Source organism: Wasmannia auropunctata, unplaced genomic scaffold (genome assembly GCF_000956235.1).
Source record: "Wasmannia auropunctata unplaced genomic scaffold, wasmannia.A_1.0 LD336023.1, whole genome shotgun sequence".
In the NCBI taxonomy this organism is placed as follows: domain Eukaryota; kingdom Metazoa; phylum Arthropoda; class Insecta; order Hymenoptera; family Formicidae; genus Wasmannia; species Wasmannia auropunctata.
In genome coordinates, this window is record NW_012026867.1 from 1,260,711 (window position 1) to 1,270,390 (window position 9,680).

Below are 9,680 nucleotides of genomic sequence, written 5' to 3' on the forward strand. Positions count from 1 at the left end.
GTACCGGTGTGCGCACCTACTCGCATTAACAATGTCTCCTCCCGCCGGCTCTTTGCTGTTCTCGCAGCCGCTTCCCCAGACAGTGTCGCGTATTCACGTGCAACAATCCCGGATCCTGTAATGTGCCGACGAAAGCTTCCCCTGCATGAATACCCAAGTATGCAAATGTCTCCGTGGCGTTAGACGTTTCTCCTCGCCTTCGAGCGTCACTCGAGAGTTCTTGTTATTCGGGATTTCGCTCTCTCCCTCGCGCAAGCGTCACGCCGCACGAATCTGTTTACGATACTGCGCTAACCACATTTAATTGGCAAAGAAAAAAAAAAGAAGAAAAATAACTGCCCGCAATCGCGCAAATCACATTAGAATGTGCATAGCGGAACGTAACTTAGACATCGTCATTGATTCATTCGTCTTTCAAATATGAGTGAATAAAGAATCGCCTTTCCACTCCTATTTTCTATAAAGATATGAATCGTGTATACTTGCTTTACATCTATTTTATTATATACTTTGATTATTCAATACATATTTGTCACATAACAGTAAAAATTTTAATTTGCGATAACGCGGTCTTGGAGGAATTGCAAACTTGCCACGAAAAGAGAGGGTGTATAACGACTGCAGCAATGCCAGCAATGGGAATACTGAGAGTTGTGCTTTGATTTCGCGGTATTTACGTTGGCGAGGTGTTCTTCGGCCGTTTGGCACCGCAAGAGAGAGATGCATACCTCTCGCGGGAGGCGGCGTTTACGCAACGGCATCCCGGATGGTGCACATCGGGGAAAAGCGGAATCGGGTCTTGAAAATCGAGAGAGAAAGAGAGAGAGAGAGAGAGCCCTCGACAGTCGGAGCACGTCTCGCAGGATAGAGGGTTGCGCGCGGACTCCGTCGTCGGCGTGTGTACGGGATGTGTGCGCTCGTGTGGACACGCGTCGCCCGTCGCTGTGCAACGCGTGTGCACACGCCGCACGTGGACCGGGCCGAAATCAACGACAATAGAGGAGAAACGCGCGGCATTCACGTTGCGCTCCCGGGGAACGGGAAAAGCGGATAAGCAGCCATACTAACGAGACGATGTGCGCGGAGAGATCACGTCCGGCGCGCGCATTTCCGAAGAGACGAAGTAAGGACCGCGCTTCGGCCGGCGTGGGAGGATGGTGGGGGGCAGGGAGAAAGGGTTGGAGCCTGGGGAACGGCCGGGGGAGAAAGAACGTGGAAATCGTAACACACCGGAGGCGCCGCGCCGCCACCCGCGCGACTCGCCTCTTCTCCCGATAAAGTAAATAAGAACGTACCGACACGTACGTCGCGCGGTACGTGCGAGGCAATAACAGCTAGGCGGGCGAATATTTTCTATTGTATTCCCTCTTCTGTTACCTCTTCAACTTCCACGTCGCTTCTTTGTCACCGCCGCCTTCATCAGCGCCGAGTTGCGATATCGGCGCGTGGATCAGTAGTATTGCGAATCGAGAGCGCGACGGGAAGTTCCGAGAAGCTTCGATTTTGCCCCCGTCACTGTCCAGAATAGACTGTTTACAAAATTTTGTTTCACAACAATTGTTTCAAAACAATCATCATCATATTACTCAGTCATTAATTATGAAGGTATAATTAGAAAGAGTCATTATATTTTCTGGATTCATTACAAAAATTTTATTAGGAAGTGTGGGGAAAAATATATATAATTTTCATATCTAAAAGCGGCTAAAAATTATAATGCGATTTATGACGTGCGATTGGTTAGTATCTAATTTTGGTACTTTTTAAATCTTTTTATAGAATTCTTTTATTATTCTGTATTTCTGATTGTTTTATATTATAATTTCAAAATTTCGAAGTAAAGACATACAGTTAAGCTCGTAAGAGGATCGTAATTTGGGAGAGGGCTTACTTAGAAAAATCCGCCTCTAGCGTCTCTGCGGCAAAGATCCGCGTCCGACGGAGACGTCAAGGATGCTGAACAGCCCGCGATTCGGAACCGCTATCGAATTCCTGGCTTATGAAGATCCATGCTGATCCCGAGATCTTGAAGCCTAGAATTTCAAGGGTCCCGTTCCAAGGCTTTCGCTCACGGCCACGATCTCGCAGGGCATCGTAGTCCAAATTGGTACGAAGTGATCCGTGGCAGGTCGTACCGTTCGCGCTTCAACCGTTTCGGATTCCTCGGACGTCCGGGATCACGTTGACTATGCAATTTTGCGGCTTCATACCCGAGAAAGCGCGGAAACCAGAAGCACTCGTCGAAGTCTCCGGATATTCGTACATATATATATGTATATTTAACGTGAGGATTCCGACGCGTAATAACGCCGGACCTCATTCTGTGCCGTGAAATATTTTTAAATACAAGTCAATAACTTATCATTGCAGTTTTCCACGCGATAAAATTACGACAATGCCAGACAATTATATTTAGATTCTATATTTTATCTAACAAAAAAAAAAAACAAATCGATGTCAAATAATTCGAAAAGTATTTAAAAAATTTTGAACAAAAACATTTGAATACTCAAATTTATTTCATAACGTTAATGAGACGTGAAAATGTGATTAGATAATCTGTTTATTACGATTGACAACGTTCATGGACATTCACGAATCAGGATATGTCACGAAAGCAGCACCGACACTTTAATAACGCGATGAACAAAGGGCTAAGTAATCGTCCGCGCGAGATGTCACGGCCAAGCGTGTCGCACATGCGCGGCGCGACGTGTGTCGGCCGGTAGGGAAACCGGTAATTAGTCTCAATGTAGCCGCGACATAAATAAAGCGGTCGGATCGTAAGCATGAAATATGATCGGCGCAACGCGGCTCCGATCTTTTCGTCAGTTTATGCGTGGTACGGGGCTACAGGGGAATATGTTTACGCGAGAGGGTATAAAGCCTTCGTTTACCTTCGTGTCCTGTGTGACAGGCATAAACGAGGCAAACCGCCGACGCTGCCGCGCCGCTGCCGCGGCGGCACGGCGCGGTCGGGCGAAAGCAATGAAAACCGCTGCCGCCGCCGCCGCCGTGAACGGCGTCCGCCACCCGCAGATCCGTAGGTATGGTGAACGGAAGTAATCCCCGTGGCGCCATAAACGCGAGCGTAGATCACCTCACATGGATAACGCGTCCGGCCGAGGATCGCCTACCCCAGCCCGAGCGAGCGGTGAACATTATGCGCTCGCGCACGAGCTCTTTACGAGATTTTGTCTCGTAAAGTATATCAGCCGAGGCCGTTTCTCCTCTTTAACCCGCTAATGCGTCCCTTCGCGCTCCGTGCGAAAAGCATAAAAGGTCCACGAGGCCTTACATCTAAATCAAATTAATTGCGAGTACGCGTTCTCGGACTTCCGAGCGGTCCGTAAATGGCAATGAAAGCAAGCGAAGTCGATACCGTCGTCAGTACTCGGTTTATTTCAATTGAAATTACGTGATATACTAATCAAGACTTCTTAAATTTTTACGAATTGTACAAAAAGAAAACTAGAGTATTTAATTGACATAGAATAAATATAGAATATTTTCTTCATAATTTATTAACTTATATAGTATAACGATTAATATAAATTTCGATCATTCCTTCGCATCTTCGCCAGCTCTCTTCTTGCAAATCACACAACCCCCGAGCGCTACGAATTCAGTCCATCGTTCCCCCTCGTCTTTGCCTTCAACCGAATTTGAAGGTAAGATATAGTCACTCTATACAATCGTCTAAAGTCATTTTCGTCAAGTTTCCTCTCGCTCCCAGTCCCAGTCCGCTTCCTCCGATTTCCCTCTCCGGCCAGCTTCGTAGATCTCGTCTTCCGTCGCCTCCTCCTTCTCCTCGCCGGACCAATTAAATTTCGCGGAATCTTCGTCGGTCTCAGATTTCGAGCTCTGCCTGTGGTCTCGCTCGTGCGTGGCTCTACTGCACTCCGTCGAGATCGAGTCCGTCTCGTCTGTGCCGGATCTCGTCGAGCTGGTCCTCGTGTCCTCCGTGTCGGTGCTTCTACCACGCAGTACCACGGTGGGTTCGACCGATTCGTCGTCGGCGAACGATTCGATATCCTCGGACTGCTCGCCGCTGCTCTCGCGTTTGATCGGCGGCTCCTTCGTCTTAGCCTCGGATTGCTGCTCCTTGGAATCTTTTATGGTGTACGCTGAGGAGCCCTCCTCCTCCGATCTAGACTTCTGCATCTGCCAGGCCTTCTTGAAGGGATGCTCCCGCTCCTGCTGGACCAGCTTCGGCCTTTCCGGCAGAAGGTACTCGGGATCTTCCTCGCTCGCCTGGCTCTTAACAATGGACTCTCGTTTGAATAAACCAGTCGACGTCGGTTTGACCGAGAGATCGCCTTCTTTCTTCACGACGTTCCATCCGGCACTCGCCAAATCCTCCTGCGACAATTGCGACAGATCTTGCAGGGATTCTCTCTTACTTTCCTTGGTTAGCATAAAGTTATAGTTGTTAACATCGTCCTCCTCCTCCAGCGACGTTTTCTGACTACCGCTGGTGTAGGATTGTCTTCTCGAAGTGTCCTGGCTGCTCTCCTCCTCGCTCAGGCTCTCCTCTCTCGATGGTGGACCTTGTTCCCGGTATTCTCTACGTCGCATATAAATACCGTCCTCCTCGGGCTCACTCGGCTCCTGAGAGGACCCGAGGAGCGCGATCCGCGGCCCAACGCTGACGGTCCACGAGTCCATGTTATCCTCACCCGAGATATCTCTCAGCAAGGCTATCCTGCCCTCTGCGGATGATCTACGGGCCAATGATTCCGCGCTGCCCTCGCTCTCCCCCTCGACCAATGACTCACCCTGCTGAACAATCAGTTTCTCCATAAACTGTTTCCTTCGTATCCTCAACTCGTGTTCCCACTCCTCCTCGTCGCTCGTCCTTGCGTCGGAACTCGAAACGCGTACCGGCTTCGTTTTTTCTTGCGCCAACGGCTCCTCCTCGCTCTCGGAAGAGAACGTTCTTCTCGCAACATCCACCGATCTCACGAGGAGTGGCTTCGACTCGTGTTGTTCTCTGGCGGACGAACCTTCCTTTCCGACGAACTCCCAGGAACGGTTATCGTCCGCTTCCTTAGCCGACGTTCTTCCTCTGGATTCGGATTTCCTGAACTGCCTCGAATCGTCCTCAATCTTTTTTCTGCGTTGCCATTCTTCCTCACTTTCGCTGTTCCTTGACGATGGTCTCTTGTTATCTTTGGTTCTGGATAACGAACGTCTGTTTCGCTGAGCCACTGCAGCCTCGTCGTGCTCTCGCTGACTTCTGAGAAATTCAATAGCTTCTTCCTCAGAGTCATCCGTGACGTATCTCTGGCTGTTCATGCCTATCTTACGATCCGTATAACTCTCCGTGTCTCTGGATGGTTTTCTAGCCGCTGGCTTGGCCCGATCTTTGCTCGACACCTCTTCGGAATCACGAACGGACTCGATGAAAGACATCCGCCTTCCGTTCATCTTCTTCAGTGTCGGTACGTCTGCTATTTCCTCTTCCGTGTCGTGTCCCTCGAGAGTAGTTACACCGTGAGCTATATCCTTCTGCCAGTCCCACCCGGTGGACGCGATTTCGTCGTCCTCGAAAACGTTCGCTTGCTCGATTTTTGCGGTTTCGGCGGATTCGACGCTTTTAGCTTCGCTCGCGCGTGTCTTTTTTTCCTCAGAAACTTCGACCGTCATGTCCGTGCTTTCCATTATGACACTCTTCACCTCCTGCATCGGAAGATCAAAGAGTAATGTCAAAACAACTGATGCGGCTATCACTATCGCTACTTCCAGAAGATCAATCTGCAAACATATAAGAATATACTTGTGTATGCATTTCGCCGTACCTCAAATATCCCTAAATGCGACTGTTTGATTTTGAGATTTGCGTTTGAATTATTTTTTAAATCGTTTTCTAGACATTTTAAGAGAGAGAATTTTCTTTCAAGAGATATTTTATATGGAAACTAACAGTGTGATATATTATGATAGACGATAATTGAACAGATGCATTTAACGCTAAATGTGCGATGAAAATATAAGCTTAATAAATATTTTAAGACGCGATTTCAAGATACTGCGCGACTTTAAGGCATTCTTTTCGGCTGCACTACTTACTGCTCTATGAGGTTGAAATTCCGTGGAGAATCTCGTGGTCCCAACGTTGTAGAAAAATACTGCGAATTGCGTTAGGTACACGGCGTACGATATCCTGCTGAGGATCACCAGCCAATAGCTGGAGAGGAATCTGTTAACACCGCCTACGGAGCGAGTGATTATTGCGTCAGTGTTCCTGTCTATTTACACGCCTATCCGATTGTTGTTACCGCAGCGCTACAACGGACCTCCGTGCCCCGTGAAGCAGGCAAATATTGACCAGCATAGAGCCGCGGCCCACAGCACCGGCCCGATTACTGCATAGTGAGTGGCCTCTTCAGCGTCGTACACGTAGTCCCGCCTGGCCTGACGCCAGGGTGAAAATAACGACCATGAGCCCAAGGCCGACGCGATCAACCAACCCAAGATCACTAACACCTGAAATTAGAATGCTGCCACGATCACGCGCGATTAATGATTACGCTGGCTGAGAGTACCCTGTGAATCCTGACGTTCCTCCCGGTGTAATGCAACAGCACGCCGAGGCCGACGCCGAAGATGTACGGCGTCGCTCTGTGCAGCGGCAACGCGTAAGTTAAATTGGCAGTCTTGTAAAGGCGTCTCAATCTGCAATCAAAAAGTACATACCCGTCAAATTTCACGTTACTCGCTCGCGCGTAAGATATCGAATGTATTGTACTCACGATATCCCGTGATAGATGACGAGAGACAGATAATTGTTCATCGTCGCTATGTAACGAAGAGTGGCAGATAACAGGATGAAGAAGATCATCAGGAGGATACCGATGATGAGTTTGTATTGCAAAAAGAAGACTATTATAGGCGCCAAGAGCGATAGTTGCATGTCCAAGGCCAACTGATACGTGTGCGTGGCGCACTGTAAAAGATCCATTGATATCCACGATAGGTACGATCCATAAATATATTCTTCGATTCACTTGCGCCGTCCACTCACCATCTCCTCGAACGGGAAAAAATTCTGCACGTACAACAGATTCGTCCACGCGTTGCACTTGCAGAGCTCCGCGTTCGCCGTGACGACGCTGTTCCATTGCGGACCCGTGCCGACGTGTTCCATCACGAACGCGTACCAGAAGATCACCGCGAGCAACGCCGGCGAAAGTCTGAAGAGCATGCCAATGACGGAATCAATGCAATTTTTTTTTCTTGCGTTTGAGCTGCACAATTGCGAGAATTCTTTCTGTCTCGTTGAGCCTAATTTACCTGATAAATCTGGCGACGAAACGGCAAAACCAGCGAATTTCGCCGCGAGTCTTCAGTTCCCTCGCCATGTTGTAAGCGGTGAGAACGCCGCTTAGCAGCAGAAACGCGTCCGTGTAAACTAACGACACTCGCAGAATAGAGCTGGCCGGACTGTTTGCGATCTGTTTCGAGCAAAGATTTCATTAATGGAGCGCATAATATCGAGACGCATTTTTTGAACGTGGAAAACCGGGGATTCCGTTCGACGATCTTACCTCCGTAAGAGAAGTGCGGTTGCTAAACGGCATTCGGGAAATTATTATAAGCTGGTGGGCAACGTAAAGAACGATCGTAGCCAGCGCTCTTATTCCGTAGATACACGTAATATCCGCAGCGTCCGTCGCTTCCTTCAATAAGGCTTTAATCGTCCTCCGTAAGGAAAATGACATGATTATCCTCTCAGAATAATTTCCTGCGGAGGAGAGACGCGTGCATTATGCCGTAATCTCGCCGCTGTATTGAAATATTCCGGCAAACCTAATTTCAGTTTCGTATAAAAGATTAATTTATAGACCCTTTATACGTACCTTTCCCTCGCGTCTCCACGAAGTAATCCCTCACAGTCGCTACAATAACGAGACAAACAATCATAGCGTAAAAATACCTACAAAATAAATTAGCAACATGGATTTATCAATTGCATTTCTTCGTGGTATAAATAAAGAGATACGCACAAGACGCCGATCGTTTCTTTCGAATAGGTCTGAGACTTTTGTTTGACGTAACACATATTAGGATCGACGTCCACCGTAAACTTAATTCCGACAGTTCCATTGTAATCCTTTAAGGTACTCTCTAACGCACGTTCAGCGTCCTCGGCTGAACACGCCGCGGGTAGACACAGCGCCCAATTAAATGTAGTGAATTTTGGAATGAAATGACCTGGCTGAAACAGCGTGTGTGGTTAGCATTTCAACATATGATTTTAAGAGACTTTTTTTACTTTCTGTAAAAATCTACTTAACTTTACTTTCTGTAAAATTTTTACTTTCTGTAAAAATCTACTTAAAAAAATATCAAAAGAATTATTTTAAAATGGATTCCTAATTTCGAAAAAATATAAATTCTTTAAATAGATTTTTATTGTTTTCTTTTTAACTCTTGTCTATTTCGCACAAATATATTTAAGTTTTCACTTATTAATTTAACATAATTTTATCAAAACTTCTCTTACGTCGTGCATATTTCCTCGTATGAAAGCACGGGCTTGCATTAGATTGACCGGCAGTCTCATGTCTGAATGGGAAGCGTGCAGATCCACAGTAGCCAGGCAATATTTCCCTTGAATTCTTATCGTCTTCTCGTCCACTTTAACATGCGCCAACACACCCAAACATTGATCGTAATCCCCCAGCTGATTCACATTTCCGCGTAACAAACCCGACGGAATCTTGGCGCTCGAATCTAACACTGGAAACAAGACAGATCTTTGGTTCAATGAAACTAACGCAATTTTTCGAGATCAGAAACATCCTGATCATTGTCTATATGTAGATACAAATCAGGAAGATTCAATTAAAGAACTTCAATAATTCAATAATGTCCACGTATGTCCTTCTTAGAAATATTTCTAGCATTGAGACATTTTCTTGTTGAGGTAATCAATGATTTCAGTTTCTGAATGAAAATAGAAATGGACAGTTATTTCGGTCAATCGACTCACTTTGAAGCGCCCACAACTTGTAACCTCTCAATTGTCGCAGGAATATCTTGCCATGTTGCTGACATTCCGAATTTTCAACGTTCGTAAAATTTGGCACGAATGTCGGCACACGCAGAATTGCATCATTCACTTCGGACAATGTAATAGACGCATCTGTATGTTTCGTCGTTTTCGGCTTCGTTTCTTGCTCTAAAAAAAATATCATCTAATATCAATCGCATATAATGAATTGCAAAATTTTTTCACGAGCTCTATTTTGGAATTTTGAGACATGTCTTTTTTTATTTTATTGAAAGAAGGGATAAAGTTGAAGAACATTGTTTATTATACGGATCGTTTTCTAAAAGAAGATCTATTTAAAGAAAAAAAATTTTGTTTTATTTCTTCTCAAAGCTATTCAGAACGAAACAATGCGGAATTTCTACACGCCAAAGAAGCTTAGCGAATAAAAGATTACACGGCTGTTGAATATTGTGCCTTACAAGGGAAGTTAGGGTACCCGAAAATTCAGAAAAATCTGAAACTTTGTATAAAAGTAGAGCAATTCATCCGTAGTACGAAATTATTTTTTGTTGGTGCTCTATTCCGTTTTGAAGGGATGAAATCACCCTTTGAAAAAAATCGGTTTTTTTCTTCCGACGTAAATATCGTCGAACTATGAGAGATAGAAAAAAGTGTTCTA

The 9,680-nt window shown here is 46.1% G+C and overlaps 2 protein-coding genes across 3 annotated transcripts in view; one reads left to right on the forward strand and one right to left on the reverse strand.

The window, feature by feature from the left end:
- LOC105452988 (probable cytochrome P450 6a13) overlaps positions 1-9,680 on the forward strand; it is a 42,773-nt gene that overhangs the window by 20,179 nt on the left and 12,914 nt on the right. The window lies entirely within an intron of this gene.
- The window catches only part of LOC105452989, a 67,812-nt gene continuing 61,633 nt past the window's right edge, over positions 3,502-9,680 (reverse strand). For both annotated transcript variants that reach the window (XM_011694609.1, XM_011694608.1), the window contains exons 4-15: positions 8,999-9,187; positions 8,510-8,745; positions 8,010-8,221; positions 7,863-7,939; positions 7,551-7,747; positions 7,297-7,457; positions 7,028-7,196; positions 6,756-6,949; positions 6,549-6,678; positions 6,300-6,489; positions 6,073-6,215; positions 3,502-5,757 (exon numbers count right to left, since the gene is read on the reverse strand). In XM_011694609.1, coding sequence (XP_011692911.1) covers positions 3,715-5,757; positions 6,073-6,215; positions 6,300-6,489; positions 6,549-6,678; positions 6,756-6,949; positions 7,028-7,196; positions 7,297-7,457; positions 7,551-7,747; positions 7,863-7,939; positions 8,010-8,221; positions 8,510-8,745; positions 8,999-9,187 — 3,941 coding nt within the window. In that variant the 3' untranslated portion in view covers positions 3,502-3,714. The remainder of the gene's footprint in view (positions 5,758-6,072; positions 6,216-6,299; positions 6,490-6,548; positions 6,679-6,755; positions 6,950-7,027; positions 7,197-7,296; positions 7,458-7,550; positions 7,748-7,862; positions 7,940-8,009; positions 8,222-8,509; positions 8,746-8,998; positions 9,188-9,680) is intronic.